Source organism: Bubalus bubalis, chromosome 6 (genome assembly GCF_019923935.1).
Source record: "Bubalus bubalis isolate 160015118507 breed Murrah chromosome 6, NDDB_SH_1, whole genome shotgun sequence".
NCBI lineage: Eukaryota > Metazoa > Chordata > Mammalia > Artiodactyla > Bovidae > Bubalus > Bubalus bubalis.
Window position 1 is genome coordinate 58,667,859 of NC_059162.1, and position 23,115 is coordinate 58,690,973.

The following is a 23,115-nucleotide window of genomic DNA, read 5'->3' on the forward strand; positions in this document are numbered from 1 at the left end:
TGGGTTGCCATTTACTTTTCCACGGGATCTTCCTGACCCAGGAATCAAACCTGGCTGTCCTGCATTGCAGGCAGATTCTTTACCGACTGAACTACGAGGGAAGCCCCATTCTCACATATCGATTAATGTTATTGTTCCCCAATTTTTATAGTATTTAATTGGGTTGATGTGCCCTATTTGACTGGTTCCTTATTGTTAGGTGTTAATAGAATGTTTCCACTACTACTGTGGAGATCTTTATCATGATCTGTTTTGCTTCATTAAGATTGATTACTATTAATAGTATCTTTACTTGGTCTTTACAGCTGGTAACTATTATGCTGCTGTTGCTAAGTCACTTCAGTCGTGTCCGACTCTGTGTGATCCCATAGACGGCAGCCCACCAGGCTCCGCTGTCCCTGGGATTCTCCAGGCAAGAACACTGGAGTGGGTTGCCATTTTCTTCTCCAATGCATGAAAGTGAAAAGTGAAAGTGAAGTCGCTCAGTCGTGTCCGACTCGTAGTGACCCCAGGGACTGCAGCCTACCAGGCTCCTCCATCCATGGGATTTTCCAGGCAAGAGTACTGGAGTGGGGTGCCATTGCCTTCTCCGGTAACTATTATAGGTAATATAAAATTATTTTATATTATATATATATTATATTTTATATAACAAAAATATTTTTTTGTTATTTCCTAAAAAGTTTATAGTTTACAAGCAACTAACAATGCCTGGAGAATCCCAGGGACAGGGGAGCCTGGTGGGCTGCCGTCTGTGGGGTCGCACAAAGTCGGACACGACTGAAGCGACTTAGCAGCAGCAGCAACAATTGATTAATTCAATAATTCAATAAACATTTAGTTCCTGGGGTCGTGAAGAGTCAGACATGACTGAGCGACTTCCCTTTCATTTTTCGCTTTCATGCTGGAGAAGGAAATGGCAACCCACTCCAGTGTTCTTGCCTGGAGAATCCCAGGGATGGGGGAGCCTGGTGGGCTGCAGTCTATGGGGTCGCACAGAGTCAGACACGACTGAAGTGACTTAGCAGCAGCAGCAGCATGTGCCATTTACTGTTCTAGGTGCTGAAGGGAATGTGCCAGTTTCAATTGATTCTAGTCTGGTTCATAAATTTATATTGAAAGATTTTTCCTTTTTTGCTTTCCCTAGAAAGTCCTATGAACAGAGGAACCTGGTGCAGGCTACTGTCCATGGGGTCGCAAAGAGTTGGACATGACTGAGCGACTTCACTTTTCTTTTCTTTTTTTTTAAATTAATTAATTATTATTTTTTTTACTTTACAATATTGTATTGGTTTTGCCATACATCAACATGATTTGATTAGTATAATTGTGGTTTAATTTTAAGTGAATGTTGAACTTGGTCATATTTCAGCTCTTGGATTTTATAAAAACAAAGCTTTTTTGTTTCAATAAATTCAGTCTTGCCTGCAGTAGAAATATGTTTTTAAAAAAGTCATTATATTAGATTGACTCTTTATTTAATAAAACCTAGAACAATTTTGTATACTGGGTAGCTTCTTTAGGCCATGACAAAATAGATAGATTGTATGCTACAGCGATACTCTGATTACTGTAGAATATTTTAGGCCAGTAAACCAGTAGAATTGTACTACAGTTTACAGTATAAGGGAATGCTTTGTCTAGTTTATTAAACACTCCATTTCTTAGTTATGTAGCAGAAAAGCCCAACATAGTCCTTTCTCTATAAAGAAACTATTTTGTCAATAGGACACATAAAGAAGGATGGAGAGAGGACTATTTAGACTATTTTAATACTTTGAAGAAGGTCATTTGATCTATTGATTTTTTGAAATGAATAAACACTTTTCTCATTTTAATTGTCAAATGTACTACATAGAGTAGTCTCTGGTACTAGGGTCATTAAGGATCTTTATAGGGAATAATTAGATAAAGTATGAAAAATTAAATTTTAAATAATTGGGATAATACTATGTTTTTCTTTAAAAGCACAGTTTAAATTTATATAATATTACATTTTTAGAAGCTACTTTCAATTTGCTCTATTAATTTGAAAACTTACTAGGAAATATTCATATTTTTAAATGAAATTGGTTAGCCTTTACATCCTTTTTTTTTTTTAAACTGGGAATTAAAAGTTTAAGGTTAAGTGGAATGCTTTAACCTCTTAATAATAGTTGAAAAAAGGTCTTTGAAAGTCAATTTGATGTATATGTATGGACAGAAAAATGTTTAAAAAATGGAGAGACTGCAAATATAGTATTTTAGAGCACAGATTCTGAAAGCCTGTTTTCAGATATGAGTCCTTATTCTTCCACTTACCAGATTTGTGATTTTAGACAAATTAGACAGCTCATGTATCAATTTCTTCATCTGGAGAAGGATATCTTAACTCGTAAGGTTATTATGAGAGTTAAATGAGGGTCCGTGCATACTAATTATTAAATTAAGTTTTCATACTTTGTCTATCTCAGTAAAAGTTGACTGGTATTATTTTTAATAATAAATATTATAATTTAATAATAATAATAGAAGCTACTTTTAATATAATTTTCACTGCTATATGACCATGATTAATCTCCTGGTAGTGCAGTTTTACAATGATTAATCTTCTGGTGATATGGACTGTTATTTATTTGTGCTTCTTAAATTTTTAGAAAAACTTTTTATTGTAAGCCTGAGTAACTTTGACATTCAGAAAAAAAGCAATTTTTGTGGAGAAAAAATTGAAAGTGTCTTAACACTTTATTCTTCATGGAAACTGAAAATTATAAGAAAATACATTTTATCAATCATTCTTATATTAGGTGAAATTTCTAAATAAATACACTAAAGTAGGAAATGTGAAAATTGATGAACATATTAAAATAGGAAACTTTCCTAGTTTTCTTTGATATCCACTGTTTACAGTTATAAGTATATTGCAGTGGGAAAGATTTAAAAGGAACCTATATTACCTTTCTTCCAAACCTTCAGAATAGAAAAGCAGATGAAGAGGGAAATGTTTCTTTCCACCATAAGCCTTTTGTAGATCGTGATATTCTGCTTAAACTTGGTAATGGTAATTCAGCTAAACTTTTGACTAAACCTCACCATTAAGATGAAACGGAAGAATTTCTGTCCATATGAGAGCTTGTTAAATTTGTGGTTTATAAAGTAAAAAGAAATCAAAACTTATCACCTTATTTATTTTTTTTTTCCAAGGTCCTGGGAGTGTAGCTGCTACAAACAAGACTGATTTGGGAGTTATGGAACCATCTTCACCAAGCCCTAGCCCTGTGAAAAAAGGCAGTTCAATGAATTGGTCTTTCCCGGATAAAATAAAGTCTCCACGAACCGTGAGGAAACTTTCCATGAAAATGAAAAAGTTGCCAGAACTTAGCCGAAAACTGAGTGTTAAAGGAACCTTGAATTATGTAAACAGTCCAGACAATACTCCTTCTTTGTCTAAATGTGACTGTCAAGAGATTCATCATGCTGTTATTCTACCTTCTGGGAATACAACCACAGCTGCTAAGAGGAATGTGATAAGTCGGTACCATCTTGATACCAGTGTGTCTTCTCAGCCCAGCTATCAGAAGAAAACCTCCGTGAGTTCTAAGTATTCCTGCAAAGGTGGTTACCTCAGTGATGGAGATTCACCTGAACTGATAGCCAAATCTAGCAAATATGGATTCGAAAACAAATTTGCAAAAGGAAAAGACATAATTCCAAATAGCAGCAGCAAGAATGAACTAGACATTGATGCTTTTAGACATTACAGCTTTTCTGATCAACCTAAGTGTTCACAGTACATATCTGGGCTCATGAGTGTGCACTTCTATGGTGCTGAGGATTTAAAACCACCTCGGATAGACTCAAAAGATGTCTTTTGCGCAATTCAGGTTGATTCAGTGAACAAAGCCAGAACAGCTTTGCTCACATGTCGAACAACGTTTTTAGACATGGATCACACTTTCAACATAGAAATTGAAAATGCACAGCATTTGAAATTAGTAGTGTTTAGTTGGGAACCCACTCCAAGAAAAAACCGAGTGTGTTGTCATGGAACTGTTGTTCTTCCCACCTTATTCCGAGTGACAAAGACACATCAATTGGCTGTCAAACTTGAACCTAGAGGTCTTATTTACGTGAAAGTGACTCTTTTGGAACAGTGGGAGAATTCACTTCATGGGCTAGATATAAGTCGAGAACCAGTAGTATTTGGTGTTGATATTCAAAAAGTTGTAGAGAAAGAAAATATAGGCTTGATGGTACCACTCCTGATTCAGAAATGTATTATGGAAATTGAAAAGAGAGGCTGTCAGGTATTATTTTACTGTGTTTCTCTATTGCCCCCTTATCTATCTATTCGAGTAATTAATTCAATTTATTTATAGTAAGTCTTAGGAGAAGGAGTTCAAGGTAAGTTTAAAAAATCTAATTTAGACTTTTTCTCATTCCTGTTCTTTACTTTTATTACATTACTGTTTAGGATATAATTTATGCCTTAACCTGTGTTGTCAATGATTGAAAGCATGCTAGATGGTTCTTTATATTTGATGCGGGGCTGCATGGACTTATACTTTGAGATGAAGATATGGCATTTTACAGTGACATTCCTAGGAAAAGCCAGAGCTAATAACATGACTAAGACTAATTCATTTAAGGAATGTTTCTGTGTGGTTTGACTTTCCTTTGATAGAGAGTTCAACAGTGAATCTTATAACCCTGTTTCACTCCTAAAATTAACTCCCTGCCCTTATTTCCTGTTCTCCCTTAGTTCCACGCTTTGGAAAGCGTAAGCTTATCCATGTCTTACCTTTGGGATAGCATGGTGGATAAGGAGAGGTCCTACTAATAAAAGCACATCTCATTCTCTTTTCCTTTTAAAGATGGTAAAAGCAGTTCATTAGAACAAACAAAAATGGGCTTCCCTGGTGGCTCGGACGGTAAAGAATCTGCCTGTAATACAGGAAACCTGGGTTCGATCCCTGGGTTGGGAAGTACCCCTGGAGAAGCAAATGGCAACCCACTTCACTATTCTTGCCTGGAGAATTCCACGGACAGAGGAGCCTGGTGAACCTTAGTCCATGCAGTCGTAAAGAGTCGGACATGACTGATACTTTCACTTTCATGTAAATGTTAACCAGTTGGTAGACCTTATTTTTTGGGCTTTCCTGGTGGCTCAGTCAGTAAAGAATCCACCTGCCAAATGCGGGAGATACAGGAGACTCTGGTTCGATCCCTGGGTTGGAAAGATACCCTGGAGAAGGAAATGGCAACCCACTCCAGTATTCTTTTCTCGGAAATCTCATGGACAGAGAAGCATGGTGGGCTATAGTTCATGGGGTCGCAAGAGTTGGACACAAATTAGTGACTAAACCACCACCACCAGACCTTATCTTTATTTTCATTAATACTTGTAGAATGACAATGAGAAGCAGTGTATTACTGAGGACATTAATATGAGGTACAAGTAACTATTTATACTAATCTTTTGCAATATAAAATAAGCCTTAGAATCATTACTAAAGTATTTTGCTTTAGTACTATCAGAATTTATAACATTGATCAAAATATCAAGGATGAATACCATAAAATCTGAAATATGATTTCTTTAGAAGAATATAGAAGCAAATGTAAAATAACCTACCTTGAATTTAACATGGAACTATAGAAACCTCCTAACTTAATGGAGCTTGGTATAAAGATACAGGAAACAGATTCTGGTTTCTCATCAATTATTGTGTGATGTTGGGCGAGTCACTTAATCTCTGTGAGTCTTTTCTGCTTATATCAATAAAAATAGATGTAGTAACTTCCTGAAGCAGAGAGGTAGGACATTTGAATTTTTGAAACCTCTTTCAGATATGTGATTCTATCAAGTCGAGTTTGTGTTGTCTGGGTGGAAGTGAGGCCTTTAGAATCCAGCTTTTGGTCCAGTTACTCTTTTCTTAAAGGTGTCTATTTTCCCTCCATATTTTTTCCCAGAGAGCATATAGAGAAGCCAGAAGTTAGGCAGACTTTAAATAAAGCTAAAGTCTTTTACAATTGTACATTAAAATGTGTTAGTCACTCAGTAGTGTCTGACTCTGCAACCCCAGGAAATGTAGCCTGTCCATGGAATTCTCCAAGCAAGAATACTGGAGTGGGTAGCTATTTCCTCCTCTGCTGCTGCTGCTAAGTCGCTTCAGTCGTGTCCAGCTCTGTGTGACCCCATAGACGGCAGCCCACCAGGCCCGCCGTCCCTGGGATTCTCCAGGCAAGAATACTGGAGTGGGTTACCATTTCCTCCTCCAATGCAGGAAAGTGAAAAGGGAAAGTGAAGTCGCTCAGTCGTGTCCGACTCTTAGTGACCTCATGGACTGCAGCCTACCAGGCTCCTCCGTCCATGGGATTTTCCAGACAAGGGTACTGGAGTGGGGTGCCATTGCCTTCTCCAATTTCCTCCTCTAGGGGACCTTTCTGACTCAGGGATTGAACCCTGGTCTCCTGAATTGCAGGCAGATTCTTTACCATCTGAGCCACCAGGGATGCCCCATAAGTAACTCAAATAGCACTATACTTTTACAGTCTATTTTCTGAAAATATTTCATAAAGAGCAAGTAGATAAGACTGTTGTAAGTGATTTTAAATGCCAAGAAAATATTTTTTAGGAATGCTTTTTATTTCTATAAAGTTTAGAAAGATTTATTTTAATAAGGAATTATTTCCTGTGAAATAAAAAGTAAGATTTACAGTTGTATGTTTGAAACAGTTTTTTTTAAATACCTTTTCTTGTTTTGTCTCTTTTACTTCTCCCTGTTCCACCCCAATACACATACAGAAAGAGGCTGATATATGCCTGTGTTTTATAAACCAGCATACTGCTTAAATTTTGTTTACCTTTCTAGTCAGTATTCCTTTTTTTTTTTAACCATGACAATCAGGTTTCCATGGTCATACAAAAATAGTTTGTGATATTCTTCCAAATACTTGGAAAGCTACTATCATGCATCTCCTGCTTCAAGCAGGAAAAGATTAGTATAGAAATCATACTCATGGTCCATCCAGTTTAGAGTCTGTCCTTACTAGAGGCATCAAGCATGTACTTCAAGTGTTTGATTCAGGAAATCAGCCTCTGAAGTTAAGGAATATATCCTAAAATATTCCTCCCTCATGTATGTATAGTATATCTTCCTTATTTTATTCACTTTTAAAAACTATATTTGTAATACCAGCTTTGGAGATAACACATTCCTTTAAATTATCACTTGCTATTGAAGTATTGCTTTCTTTAATTTGTTCTACATTCATCTTTCTCAAGCTTAAGAAGATACGTCTTTATGAGATTTCTGTGACACTTTAAGTTTGCTTACACTAGAAGGGCTCTACTCAAGCTGGTTTCTTCTAATGTTGTAGTGTTTCCTTTGATCCTGTTTAATATTTTAGTTTCATTTTCTGGATCATTTGCCATTCTGATTTTCTTTCTCTTGATGATGTAACTAGCACCTGCTATTGTCAATGTGAATATACCGTGACTGTGGAGAAGAATAAGAAATTTGAATTTTATTCCTAGTACACTCCTTGGTTTCCCATATCCTCTTGATCCTTTCGAATTCAGCAGCACCTTGAACTACCTTCTCTTAGAAATAATTGTAGATTCTCTACTATCTTTCAGTTAATACTGAGTGCTTGTCATCTCAAATATTTTGGATAACATTTCCGTGGAGCCATTACTGACACTTTCCTATATTAAGACCCACCTTTTGTAGTGTAGTCTATCAGTTTTTAATAATTCATAAGAGGTTAGTGTCATAAGCAAACCTGTAAATTTCATTTGCTTTCTTCCTCTAGATTATTTTTAATATTTTTAAATGATTTCTAGTTCAGATCCTTGGGGATCGCATTGTGTGTTTTCACTTTATTTCTGTCTTGAAGTAATATCTTTATCCAATCTTTCAATTCAAGATGACTGAACTTCCTAAATAGTCTTTGATGTAGAAGTATAGATGACCACCACTTTCCCTCAATTTTCATGAAGAAGTTTTTCTTTTAAAAGGCCCCAATTGCTTAATCAGGCCTGTTTTCTCTTTAAGATACCATGTTGATTTCCTCTTGGTGAATTTATATTGAACTAACAATGTTTAAAAAACAAATCTTTTTAATGTAGATTGAAAGGAGATTGAGTGGTGTCTTTGCATCGTGAATACATTTTGAACTAGAAGTTTTATTTTCACCTTTAATGTATTATTTCCACTGAACTTCCTTCAGTGCTTTATAATCAATTCATTTGATAAATTAAAAAAATCCTAGATTTGTTTTCATTTCTTCCTGAGAAACTTTAAAAGATAACTTTACAGAAATAGTTTCCTGGAACCTTATTTCAAATACATACTTTAAAAAAATAAACTGAGTTTATAGCTTTTAAAAATAAACTGAGTATTAAATAACTTGCCCAAATTCACCAAGCAAGGAGTGATAGTGTGGGGCTTTATGAATCCAAAATCTTTGATTAGCTGTTGTGCTGTATTACTTCAATCTGGAGCAAAAGATGTAAAAGGGCACCCATGGAGATATTGGTTGGGTGTATAAAATTAAAGGGAAGGGATTGTGTTTTTGCTTAAGATATTATAGCTAGCACTACAGGTAACATAGTATATCATTTGAATTTAAATGAAAGAATATAAAATTTGTATTAAACTATGTAACTACAATCAGTATAGTCTGTGGTGAGACTTCAGAAGCTTATGTTTGAGATATTTTTAATTAAATGCCATCAGAATATATAAGATTGCCAAAGTCATGTGATTTATACATACTGTACTATTATATTTTCCCTTTATCCAATTTACCATAATGTGGCGATAATTTTATTTCTAGGTAGTAGGCCTATACCGATTATGTGGCTCGGCAGCAGTCAAGAAAGAACTTCGAGAGGCTTTTGAGAGGGATAGCAAAGCTGTTGGTCTGTGTGAAAGCCAATACCCAGATATAAATGTAATAACAGGTAATAAATAGATGTTATTTTTATGTACACATTCTGAAAGACTACCTCTGCAGGAAAGAGAATTTAAATACTGTTTTGGTATTATTCTGAAGTTTTTTTTTCTTCTTTCACAAACACTACTGTGTTCTTTTCTTTGGGGAGGTACCAAGATATGGTCCCTGTTCTCAAACAGCCAACCTTTGGAAGGAAGTAAGGCCTACATTAAATTAGCTCCAGTAGCTAACAGAAGGAAAAGGGTACTTTGTCTTCACGGAGGGATAAATAAAGTGCCATCAGGTTCAGTTTGACTGGAGCATAGGTAATATAAGGGGCATTGACTATCTGGTTAGAGAATTTAGATTTATTTACTAGGCAGAGGGAATCCAAAGATTTTTGAGCAGAGGAACGAAATCTTCAGAGATAGTCTTCAGGAATACTTACCTGGCAAGTCTGTGCGATGGATTGAAATAAGAAGATAGAAGAGGAAAGAAAACCAGTTAGGAAGGCTTGGCAATAGTCTCAGCAAAGAGGTAATGAGAGCAGATGGCATCTTACAGCAGTAGCAACAGCAGGAAGGAATATAATTCAAAGTATATGAAGACAGGGAGGGCCCAGACAAACATCACTTTGACACCTGGTTGATTGGATTCCATTAGCAGAAATAAGAAAGATAAAACTACTGTTTTTGGTGGAGAAATGTAGAAAAAGATTATGAATTGGGTTTCTTTTCAAACATATATTCAACTTGAGGTACCAGTCGGAGATCTCAGTGGATATATCAAGCAAAGTTGAAAGTGCTTATCTGCAGCTAAGGAGAGGATGTAGTAGAATGTGAGGGGTCTGTTATTTGCCCAGGTGATGAATACAGTCTAATGTAGAGCATTGCAAATACTCTTCTAAAGCCCTGAGTGATGAAAATGGCAATTTGATGGTCATTGGCACTAGTTATAATTAACACCTTCCAATTGTCTGTAAAGTTTCGAAAGACCAGAATTTGAGGATTTCCAAACTTTGGAGGCAGGCAAAGAAAGAAGAAACATCTAAAGGGATTGAGAGGAAAGGAGTCAGAAAGTTTGGGAAACAAGAAACAATAGAGTTTTCACAGCAAGGTGTGATGCAGTGTCATTCTGTGGAGAGATCATATGAGATGAGAACAGAAAAAAAGGCCTTTAGGAGATTTTTGATAACTAATCAATATTTGGGGACTATTGGCTTATAATTCCATGTTTGTTTTTTGTTGTTTTACTTTTTATTAGCAAAATTTTCAAGCGTAGAATACTATGATAAACCTTCTTTGTCCATCATCTGGCTTCCTAATGACCAAACCTGTCTCATTTATACCCCTCATTTGATTCTCCCCACACTTGGACTATTTTGAACCATAATCTCAGATATCACATCCTTTCACCTACAGATGCTTTGGTATGTATTTCCAGATTGTCTATGTATTTTGATAGTCTTTCTCTTCTCTCTATTGTCAACTACCATTTTTTTCCCTTGTTCTAACAATATTTGTTTTTCTCTTCTAAATTGCTTTCTTATTTTGCACACAGTTGTCTAGGTGAGAATTTGAGGAGGGCTCAACTTGCACATGTTAAAGAGATTTTTAATGATTGGAATCCTTAAAGCCAACTTTTAGCATTGAGACTTTCCAAATAATTGAGCTTCCCAATCTCTGAACTCTGAATGACTGTATTTTCATAGATTATTTAATATACATTCTTGGATAACTAAGTTTGATTCCAAGCATTTTAATTCTAAAAGAAGATAAACCAAAGAACTTTTTTCCCTGTAACTTTTAGCAAACCAGAAATAATGGTTACTTTTATTTTTCTAAAGGAAGAAGATTTATTATTTCTACTAAAAAATGGGTCATTTCTACAAAAAGGTAGATTTTTTTCCCCTTAGTAGTATATAATTAACAGAATCAGCAAAAGACTCATTTTATGAATTTATTAAGGAGATATTTTACAAATATCAGTTCTCAGAAAACTACATTCTGAATAAAAAGAGGTTTTGTCTTAGTTGAAGCCTTGGGTTAGAGATAAAAATTATGTCAAATGTGTACAGTTTAAGAAGATGAAGTGATGTGGTTTGAATTGTCAGAAATTTGCAGCATATGCAGAAGATATGACAGGAGATCAATGACTGTTAGATTTATAGAAAAGCATTCTTTTCTAAAGTTGAGAGTTTCCATAATTTATGAATTAGATATTTTTTGGCTTTATTCTTTGTATTCCATTTCAGTAAAGTTGTTTTTCAGAAGAACCAAGAGCTCTTTTCTTTCTTGATAAAAAGCCAATGGAATGATTTAAGTTTTGTCTGAGAAATACCATTGGAATTGCAGTAAATTATACACAGGGGCTCATCATGGCTCAAAATTTGGGGAGTTGGCCAGTAATAGTGTTGCCTCATGTGTTTGTTCCGTGTGAACTCACATTTCTAAGTAAACTTTGAAATATATTTAACAGTTCAATAGGTCTAACAAGGATATTAATGGAGTGAATGATAGAGTTTACTCACAGTTTAATGTGTTCTTAATAATTGGTTTGTCTGGAATACAGAATGAAGTACTCCAGACAAACCAGATTTTTTTCAATCAGGTGCAAAATTTAAGGTGTAAAATCTATTCATAGTTTTAAGAGAAGATAATAGAAAAGTCAACGTATTTATTATTTAGTGATTATTAAAGTTTTAGGCAGAGAGAATGGTGAATTTTGTGATTGAGAATTAATAAAATATAGGTACTTCAAACCAGTCTCTGAGAAGTAGATGTAGTTTTAGAGATAGAATGCCCTGCTTTTTCAGTGTGGTGATGCCTATATTGCATCACAGGGATGAGTAGAATCTTCCTGTGTAATTGGTCTTTGTGCCTGAAGGTAAGAGGCATATGATTTCATGGTATCTAACTATTACTGGGCAGCTTAAGAGATGTAACTGGAACCAGTTCTTTATTTACCAATAATTGCCTGCTTCAAGTACATGATAAAAGATATATTGTGTTGCATTAAATAAACTTCATCATAAATGTCCCCTAAGTCTTTTTTAAGTAGCTTCTGTAGCATTAAAGATTGTCACCACAAAGTTATTATCTTATGTTTTTTATGTCCCAAAGTGTTTGAAAGATATTAAGAAGGCAATATGGTTTTAAGATGCTCCTGTCTATCACTAAGTTTTTGAGATAAGACCATATAGCCAATTTCTAGATTTATGAGTCATTATATCTTATATGTCACAATGTACTATAAATACTTCTCTCTGTATCATTTTATAAAATCTTTTGATTATTTTTCCTGTGAAGTTTGTCTGCATTTATTAATAGAAAAGCAATAATAACCTTTACTTCAACATATTGAACATAATATGCTGAGCATACTCTTAAGTGCTTAATGTTTGTTATAATAATTCTCCCTTATTTGCCTTCCAATTATAGTGAAGTAAGTAATCTTGAACCTGGATCCATTTAAAATTCCATTTATATTAATGGTTGTTTAGTATATTACTCATAAAGTATAATGATATTTGACATATATTTTCACTAAGTTATAAAGTTATCTTTTCTGGAGATCTTTTAGATTTTAATTTAATATAATTGCATTATAGGACAAGTCTCAAATTACCAGGGCATATTGAGTTTTATGAGAACTAACAAGTCTTGTTTTGTCGAGGAACAAATATGGAACCTTAACAAAAAATTATGCCCTAAAGGTTTAGTAGTGTCTTTGTTTGGCAGCTACAGAAAATTGCGTTTTCACTTTCTAGTTGTAGATTCTCTTTAAACTGAATGTTGCTATTCATTGCGGGAAACTAAGGATAGTAGTAAAGATCACATGATAAAAGTTAAGGAATGGGAATATCACAGTATATCTAACTGGTATTGATTATTACATGCCAAGCAATTTATACATATTGTATCTCTTTGTATATATCAAAGAAAAAGTTTGGTCAGTATTCTCTTGGTTCCTTCCTGCTATTTCCATCTTGTTACCTTTTTACTATGGAGTAGGAAGTAATGCTATGTTAAGGAATAAGGTTTTTTGGAGGCTTACAGCACAGTCTTGCACCTCCTCTTTCCTGTTTAATATCATCATCAGAATACTTGAGCATTTTCATTTATTCACTAAAGACTTTGATATCTTACCTATGGTTAGATTTCCAGCAGAAGTCCTGCCATCATTCTGAATGACTTTAACATACAAATGACCAATCTAGTACACTCTTCTTATCTAACCTAATTATTATTGGGTATCAACTCATACCTTAAACTCTTTCTTGAAACATTCTTTCCTTTATTGCCTTAATAGCATATTTGCCTGTCCTGCCCCCACCCCCATCCTGCCTCTACTTACCGTTCATACTTCTTTAGCCATTCTTCCCTAGTCACCTTTGGAAAATCCTCTTCCTGATGACCACGTAAGAGCAGATTGAAGACTGGGATGGGGGTGGGGTGGGAGGGATATATGTTTGTACTTGAATCATATTGTTATACAGCAGAAACCAATACAACATTGTAAAGCAATCATCCTCCAATTAAAAATAAATAAAAAAAATTTTTTAAAGAACAAAAAAATTAAAAAAAAAAGCTTATTGATGTTCATCATTTTCTCTTATTATTAGGCCTTCTCATATCACTCTATATTACCTCCTTGGCTTCCCTGGTGGCTCAGACGGTAAAGAGTCTGCCTACAGTGTGGGAGACCCGAGTTTGATCCCGGGGTTGGGAAGATCCCCTGGAGAAAGGAATGGCAACCCACTCTAGTATCCTTGCCTGAAAAATCCCATGGACACAGGAGTCTGGCAGGCTACAGTCCATGGGGTCGCAAAGAGTCAGACATGACTGAGCGACTTCACTTTCTTTCTTTCTCTCTTTCTCTCTCCTCCTTGATAATCTGTCATTCCCAAGGTTCTAGTTATCATGTTTAAGTTGATCATTCTCAGATCTGTGTCTCCAGCCATCTTTTTCCTGAGTCTCAGATTTTTATATCCGGTAGCCTTGAATGTCCCGTAGATAACTTAAGCTTAATATGTTTAAAATGAAACTCCTTTCTATCCCCTAAAGCATGGTTTTCCTCCTTTCCCCCGTTTCAAGTAATAGCACTATTATTCACCTAGATGCTGAAGCCCCAGACCTAGGAAACATCCTTTTTCCTCTGAATGACAAATATATTTTTGATTCGGTGGTCCTGTTTTCAGAATTTGTCCTACCAACATACCTGCATATATACAAAATGATGATGTGCAAGGTTATTCATTGTAGCATGTTTTGAAATAACAGAAGATTAGAAAGAATACAAGTGTCTGTCTGTAGCCACTGACTAGATCAAAATGTGGGGGATCCATACATTGGAATACTGTACTGTGATGTGGCTGTAAAAACATTTGAAGAAAATTTCTGTGTACTGAAAATATGGCAAGGGTTATGGGAAGGATAGGGCTTCCCTGGTAGCTCAGCTGGTAAAGAATCCATTTGCAGTACAGGAGACCCCGGTTTGATTCCTGGGTCAGGAAGATCCCCTGAAAAAGGGATAGGCTAACCACTCCAGTATTTTGGGGCTTCCCTGGTGGCTCAGTTGGTAAAGAATCTGCCTGCAATGTAGGAGACCTGGATTTGATCCCTGTGTTGCAAAGATCCCCTGGAGGAGGGCATGGCAACCGACTCCAGCATTCTCGCCTGGAGAATCCCCAAGGACAGAGGAGCCTGGCAGACTACAGTCCATGGGGTCGCAAAGAGTTGAACATGACTGAGCACAGCACATAGCAAGGATAAAATGTTAAATGAAAAAGTATATATGCCGTCTTTTATGTAATAAAGGAGAACAAATAGTAATATGTTATTAATATTTATATTTGCATAAGCAAAAGCTGGAAGGATGCATAAGAAACTAATGAACCATTGTTGTGTTGTTTAGTTACATTTGACTATTTTGGAACCCCAAGTACTGTAGCCCACCAGGCTTCTCTGCCCATAGGATTTCCCAGGCAAGAACACTGGCATGGGTTGCCATTTCCTTCTCTAGGGGATCTTCCCGAACCAGGAACTAAACCTGAATTTCCCACCAAGAATTCTTATGAGCCATAGTATTATCAAAATTTAAAAGATTTATCAGATGGGAAACTTCCTTTATGATCATGTTTAAATTCAAATTGGGCTTCCCTCATAGCTCAGTTGGTAAAGAATCTACCTGCAGTGCAGGAGGCCCCGGTTTGATTCCTGGGTCAGGAAGATCCACTGGAGAAGGGATAGGCTACCCACTCCAGTATACTTGGGCTTCTCTTGTGGCTCAGCTGGTAAAGAATCTACCCACAATGTGGGAGACCTGGGTTCGATCCCTGGGTTGGGAACATCCCCTGGAGAAGGAAAGGCTACCTACTCCAGTATTCTGGCCTGGAGAATTCCATGGACAGTATAGTCCATGGGATCACAAAGAGTTGGACATGACTGAGTGCCTTTCACTTTCACTTAAATTCAAATTAAGCCCTCAAACTAAGTTCTCAGCTAAGCTGAGAGCATTTTCTAAATCGGTATTGTCTATATTTAGGTTTTTGCTGTCAGAAATGTCCATTTTTTTCTTGTGATCAAATTCTATCCTTTAGCTAGTATCTTAACCTACCTTCCTTATATGTAACAGCTATTATCCTTTCCTGTTTCCTCTACTATAGCTATATCACCTCTTAGTTCATAACTATTTGTGATGTGTTTGAAATAGACTTACCTCATTCCTATTATGGTGGCACGTTTGTTGTTTTCTGTTCTTGGGTTTTGGTTTTAGAAATGATTTTTTTCTTCCATAGTATAGCATTGGAGATTATCCAGACTATTCAGTATGTGTGTTTAAGCCATATCTTCTGTATTTAAGAGGAATTACATTTATATAGCTCACTTATTTACAAGGGTTTATGAAAAGTCTGGAAATTAAAAATCCATATAATTGGAATAATTTACAATTAATATTAGTATGCCTTATTTTCTTTTGTTTTATATGCACTTGGAGAAGGCAATGGCACCCCACTCCAGTACTCTTGCTTGGAAAATCCCATGGACGGAGGAGCCTGTTAGGCTGCAGTCCATGGGGTCACTAAGAGTCGGACACGGCTGAGCAACTTCACTTTCACTTTTCACTTTCATGCATTGGAGAAGGAAATGGCAACCCACTCCAGTGTTTTTGCCTGGAGAATCCCAGGGATGGGGGAGCCTGGTGGGCTGCCGTCTATGGGGTCGCACCGAGTCTGACACGACTGAAGTGACTTAGCATAGCATTAGCAAAGGAGCTTTTTATAAAAGGAATTTACTTTATGAACAAATCTAATATATATGATAATTGCATATTATGCATGTGCATTATTAGCATGGTTTCAAAACAAAAAGTCAATTAGTGAAGCAATTTCTAAGAATACAAATTGCAAGTGTTTTGTTACAATACTTTTTACATTTCTGCTTTTATTGTTTTCAGAATTTTAAAAGTTCACTGTAATGATACCTTGAAAAAAAATTTGCCACAGCTTTTTATTATTTCACTCTAAAGACTAATTGACATCTATTTCTGGTTTGTTTGGTTTCTGAAGGTGTTCTTAAGGATTATTTAAGAGAACTTCCTTCTCCTCTGATAACAAAGCAGCTTTATGAGGCTGTATTAGATGCAATGGCAAAAAATCCTTTGAAAATGTCATCAAATGGTTGTGAGAATGATCCAGGTGATTCTCAGTACACTTTTGGCCTTCTGGATTGTCTGCCTGATGTTGAGAAGGTAAGCACCATAGATATACATTCTTCCTGAAATAAACCATATACTTAATGAACTGAGTACTTAGCTCCAGAGCTACAGATAATTTTTTAGTTATTTGACATTTGTAGCACTAATGAGTTTTAGCTCTACCTTTGCTAAAGACTAAACAGTGTAAATCTAGAAACTGATTCTTAAATAGAATAAATCTAGAAAATAGTTTTATCTCTTTCGCATGTGGTATTAACCTATTAACCTTCTGATAAGTTTTCAAAGAGTATTGTTATCTTATTATTAAAATGATATGTTTATAATTAAAAGTTAGGAAGATATAGAAAAGAAGAATGGAATTTATAATTATCAATATCTAAAGGCTATATAATTAACATTTTGGTTTATTTCCTTTTATTAATAGTATTTTAAAAATATGGTAACTGTTTTGTGTACATGACTTAGCCTCAAGACTTAGTGGTCACCACCACTCTTTCCTTCCTCCTTGTCTCTTCACATTTGCCCCCTTCCCATGATCTAAATCTCATATCAGTATCTTCCGGTATGCCTACAGGAGAGAGGATGACTGGGCTTGCAGAACTAATCTTAGCCTAACTTTAGCTGTTGTTCCTTGGAACAAAAGGGAGAATAAGGGAAAGAAATATGGCCAGGCTTATCCAGATGAGGCCAACTTTGCCTATATTTCTTATCATGTGAGAGTGGAAGGTCCAAGAGTGGATAGAAATACTTTAAGCCTAATACCTTCATTCACTAGTTTATTTTAGTCATTTGAATGGCCTGTTCTCCGTCCAGTTAGATTAGGAATTTCTGTTCCCTTGGGTGGGAGAGAGGAATAGTTACAAAGAGGTAGGTAGAAGAAGGAGGGTGGGGTGAAGGGGTAGAAATGTTCCTTCATCAATATAAGGTAAAATTATGTATCATTTTGCTTATGAGTGAAGACTCGAGTGTCAAAGAATTTAAATCACTTGCCCAAGATTATATAGTTTTTTGGGTGTTCTAGTCTATCATATGAATCTAGGCCTTTCTGGCCTTAAAGCTCATGCTGTTAATATTCTATCTAAAAAGGCTGCAAAGTATTCCACTGAATGGATTTGACAATTTATCATTATTTGTTTTATATAAAATTTAGGTTTTGAACCTATTTGTATATATTTGTCCACAGATTTCTTTTCAGTTAGAATTACTTATTTAGATTAGAATTTCAGAGTGGAATTGCTGATTTAAATGTTGTGAATATTTTGAGGCTGTTAGTACATGTTTTCATATTACTTTTCAAAGAGGACATAACAATTACATTTTTTGGCTGATCTTATTTCAAGGACAAAAAAATTTCTTATTTTAGATTGCGTTTCTTGGTTTGCTATTGAGATTGAGCCTAATATATTTAACCAGTCGTGTGTGTGTGTGTTAACTTTGTTAACCAGTGTGTGACTGGTTTTGATTTCAGAATATCAACTATAGTCTACTCTAGATCCATTTTGCTCCTGATTCCTTCCCTTCATAGCCAAACACTGAGCAAATGTTTGTTCTGGCAGTTATCACTTCTTCACCACTCATTTACTACTCAACAAACTGTTATCTGGCTTCCTACCCCATCTCTGTGGATCTGTTTTTGTCAAGGTTACTAATTACCTTCTAATCACCAAATCCAGTTGTCACTTTTGGCTCCAGAAATATTGATAATATGTCATTTTAATTTTTTAAAGTTACAGGTTATTATTGGTATTTATTTCTTCAATTATGAAGAGGAAATTACATGCTTATTTTGTTAAATGATTGATCATATACCAGTATATTAAAAACATCATTTCTTTTCATAATTGCTTAAACTTAAATAACCATTCACTTCTTAAGCAAATTCCCCTTATTGGTTTCTTCAAGGATTAAAAAAAATTTTTTTCAATAATTTTTTTCATTTCTATTTTTTCATTTCTATGCTTCCCTTTTCCATTGTTTGTCTACTTAAAGTATTTATTAAGAAGTGCATTGGCCTTCTTCCTAATCTGGATCACAATAAAACCTGGCCATGGTAACCGAGATTTTAAGATGGTGCCCCCTACTTATGACTACAGGATCTAACTGAACTTAAAAATGAACATTCTGTAACTCCTGCAGTTGAAGTGGGGAGTCCTAACCACTGGACTGCCAAGGAATTCCCTCAAGATACCTAATTTAATGATATCTACAAAAACCTGGATATTTTTGGTGGCCATTATTTAGCCAACTATAGATACCTAATCTTATTAGTTTTTTGTTTATGCTTTCTGTATTTCTGTTTGTACAAATGATTAGATACATGTATGTTTTCTCATTTCCCATTCTTTCTTACATAAAAAGTGACATAGTATGAAAACTAAGATCCTGCATGCCAAAACAAACAAACAAATAGGTATCTTGAGATGGAGAGATTATCTGGGATTATCAAGGTAGGTCCTAAATGTAATCACAAGTATCCTTATAAGGGACGGGGAAAGGGAGATTTGACTACAGGCAGATGAGAAAACAATGTGATGAAAACAGAGGGAAGCAGAATCAGATGTTATATTGTTAGTTTTGAAAATGGAAGAAGGGTACCTGAGTTGAGGAGTGTAAGGAATACAGCTCTAGACCCTGGAAAAGACAAGGAAACAGATTCTTCCCTAGAGCTTCCGCAGGAGTGTGCCTGCCTGCTGACACCTTGATTTTAGCTCCCTGAGACTCCTTTCAGACTTCTGACCTCCAAATCTATCAGAGAATAAATTCATGTTGTTTTAAAACTTAAAAAAAAAAAAAAAGAACATTCTACCCTAATCCCCTTTTCATCACAGCCTTTGCTGTTATCTTTTTAGAGAAGGGAAGAGAGGAAAAAGTTGATGGTGTATTTTTTAAGAAACTCCAGCTAAAATTTGGAATTCATTCATGAGCATTTTAGATAATGTATATTTTAACCATTCAATGAATCAAATTATGTTGTTGAAACCTAAGTGTCCTGTGTAGCATTTTATAAAAAAAAATGTGTTTCAAGTTGCAAACATCCAGCTTAAAAGCAAATCTTTGAAACAACCTTCTAAAAAGTGACAGGTTGTTTTTGTCTATATTTCCTGCTATAAATTGTGTCCTTGAATTTATCCTGTTTGACTGTATTAAGTGAAATTTAATTCAATTTAGGCAACTCTAATGATGTTGTTGGATCATTTGAAATTGGTGGCTTCTTATCATGATGTGAATAAGATGACCTGCCAAAACTTGGCTGTGTGCTTTGGACCAGTATTATTAAGTCAGAGGCAAGAAACTTCCACCCATAACAACAGAGTCTTTACTGATTCCAAGGAACTTGCGACTGCTTTGGATTTTAAAAAACATATTGAAGTTCTTCACTACTTACTTCAACTCTGGCCAGGTAAATGATTCAGTGGAATTATTTTTCTCTTACAATGATATCTCTACAATGGTAGAATTAGCTAATCATTAAATATGCCCATGTATGGTTGAAGAAAATCTTTTCTAGATTTTGCTTTTTAAAATAGTACGAATTGATAACCTGCCCTTTAGATTTCTCCATTTAAATGTTCTGCTTTTGCTGATACTGTTGTAGACATAGAGATCAATGTATATGTTTTGGATTTGGTCAGCTCTGGGTTTGAATCCTGATTGTATCCCTTATTAGTCTGACCGTGGGCAACTTCCTTAACATTTTAGAGCCTCAGTATCACCTTTTGTCATGTGGGTTATGTTTAAACTAAACTGTGTTTAGTTTAAACATAGTTTCAATATGTTTATAGAATTGATAGGAAGATTAAATTTTAAAAAGTATGTGTATAAGGTGCTCAGCACAGCTCTTGGCACATAATAGGTACTCAGTAAATATTAATATTTTTACTGTTGTCATTTTAGTTCAACTGATTTAAAGCAGATTCATTTTTCTACTTAAATCAATTCTTCCTGACATCTTTCATGTATTCATGGTCATTCTTCAAATTATCTAGGCTTGAGTGGACAATTCAGTTTTTCTTGTCTGTCCCTTATTCAATAAGAAAAGGCTGACAATTATTTTCCTAACATATCTCTTTAAGTATTTGCGCAGCTAAAAGGAATATATATTTAATTAGATGTTTTATAAAGGATCCCTGTATTTAGGTTCTAAAATTTTCTTAGCTGGTAGTAACTCCCACTTGCCTCCCCTATCCTGCATAGGACCAAGTGTGAAGGTACTTCAATGCTAAGGGTAGTACACAGTGTTAAAAGTGCCTGGGCCCTGGAGTCAGGCTTGGATTCAGATCCGATTGTGGCACTCACCAGCAGTGTGGACTCAGGCAAACTTTGTTAAGCCTCAGTTTGCTTCTGTATGAATAGTGCCTACCTTAGGGTTGTTGTGAAGATTGGCATAAAAGATCTAAGGAAATGAACAGAGAGTTTAGCATAAGGTCAGTCCTCAGTAAATGTGCTTATTAGTCTTCCCTGGTGGCTCAGTGGTAAAGAATCTGCCTACAATGCAAGAGATGTGGGTTTGATCCCTGGGTCGGAAAGTTCCCCTAGAGAAAGAAATGTCAACCTGCTCTAGCCTTCTTGCCTAGGAAATCCCATAGACAGAGGAGCCATGGGGTCACAAAAGAGTTGGACACAACTTAGCCACTCAACAAAAACAACTCTTTTGTTAATGTATATGAGAAGGTAGATTAAATAAAGTACAGAAGGCTGAGACTTCCCTGGTGAGTCAGCGGCTAGGAGTCCACCTGCCAATGCAGGGGACACGGGTTTGATCCTGGTTCGAGAAGATTTTACATGCCTCAGGGCAGCTAAGCCCATGCATCACAGCTACTGAGCCCGTGCTCTAGAGCTTTCGAGCCACAGCTACTGAAGCCTGCATACCCTAGAGCCCATGCTCTGAGACAAGAGAAGCCACCACAGTGAGAAATACCAAGCACCACAATTAGAGAGTAGCCCCTGCTCGCTGCAGCTGGAGAAAGCCCATGTGTGGCAACAAAGACCCAGCACAGCCAAAAATAAATAAATATAAATAAATACATATTTTTAAAAACACAAAGTATAAAGGATTGCTTGATTTAGTCTTTTAAAAAACTAATTTTAAAAAGTGAATTAAAAATTAAGCTAATAAAATTTTTCAACTTTTAAATTTGGAAAGTTAATATTTTTGTTTTCTTTTAAATACAGGCTTAAAAAATCATTTTCAAATTATATTTTAGCTGAGTTAGTATGTATTATTTATTAATTAAAAGTGCTGAATGAAGATGTTCTGATTAATTAGTCTGATTTCTACATTTGGTACCCAACATAAGGGATCACTCGGGTTCAGGTTTTAAATGTGTGTTTCCTAGCTTTTCCTGAAACTGTTTTAATTTTAATAAACATGAAAAATTGGGAAAGGAGCTATCTTATCATTCTAATCAAATGAAAGTTTTCTTGCCTGGAGCTATTAAGTTTATTACCAGTATCTGAGTTCTTTTGTCATTAATTCTGTATCAGAGGTTAATGTCATTCCATTATTTTGTAACAGTCATCTTAGTGTTAGATTTAGGAGCAAAAATTTATGTTGTATGTTATAGGAAAAAAGGTTCAGATTTGAGACTCACTGTACAGTATTTCAATAACAACCTTTAGCAATTGTGTCTGAGTATATAGCACCTTATTCCAAAGGTTTGTGTGGTTGGATTGAAAAATAGCTGCCCCCTTGTCTCTAACTTGTTATTTTTCTTCAGTTATAATACCTCAGACAAAGTATAGAACAGGGCAGAAACTTGAGAGAAAATAGGAGTTAGTTTTGCCTACTAAATCACTTGCTTTTGGATTCAAGAAGAGGCACAAATCAAGTAGACATAGTGCACTTACTGAGCCTGAGAAAATTGATGGTGACATAGAAAATGGGCCATGGCATATTACTTGCTGAATGACTGTCCTTGCTATGTGTATCCCATTTATTTTTCTTGTTGATATTTATCCTACTCCAGAAATAAAAAGAATTGGTTCCACCCTTTCCTGCCTACCTTCCTTCTTTTTTACTTCCTTAACTTTTTGTTTTGTGTTGTTGTTGTTTTTTTTTTAATTTTGGGCAGTATAATTTACTTTATATTAATAATTTGAATATAATTTACTTTGAGCTTTTCTTCTTGAAAAATCTTGTATTCAAAGTGATCAGTTAGAACCCTGGTATACTGGCACTGAAAGTTAAAAGTCAGCCTGCCAGTAGCTTTTCAGATTCTTCTGGCAAAACCCTAAGTTCTTTGGAAGCAGCTTTGGGGCCAGATTGGCAGCAGGTGAGGGAGCAAAATGGAAACATATTTCCCTTTTGATCAAAACAGTCCTCTTTTCATCTTTTTTATGTACTGGGTTTTTAGAAGGTAGTTGCTTTTAAAAAAACATTAGTTTGCTGTCTTAAGAATATTGAAAATTAATGATAGGCTACCCTTTCACTTTATAGATAGGAAAATAGCTTTAGAGAATATATAATTCTTAGAC

General features: G+C 35.4%; 1 protein-coding gene across 3 annotated transcripts in view; it reads left to right on the top strand.

Moving 5' to 3' along the window:
• SYDE2 (synapse defective Rho GTPase homolog 2) overlaps positions 1–23,115 on the top strand; it is a 41,783-nt gene that overhangs the window by 11,824 nt on the left and 6,844 nt on the right. For 2 of the 3 annotated variants that reach the window (XM_044944768.2, XM_006080473.4), the window contains exons 3-6: positions 3,184–4,286; positions 8,824–8,950; positions 16,493–16,674; positions 19,810–20,041. In XM_044944768.2, the coding sequence (XP_044800703.2) occupies positions 3,184–4,286; positions 8,824–8,950; positions 16,493–16,674; positions 19,810–20,041 (1,644 nt within the window). Of the gene's footprint in view, positions 1–3,183; positions 4,287–8,823; positions 8,951–10,185; positions 10,352–16,492; positions 16,675–19,809; positions 20,042–23,115 lie in introns of those variants that run through there. The other variant, XM_044944769.2, reaches the window with a different exon arrangement.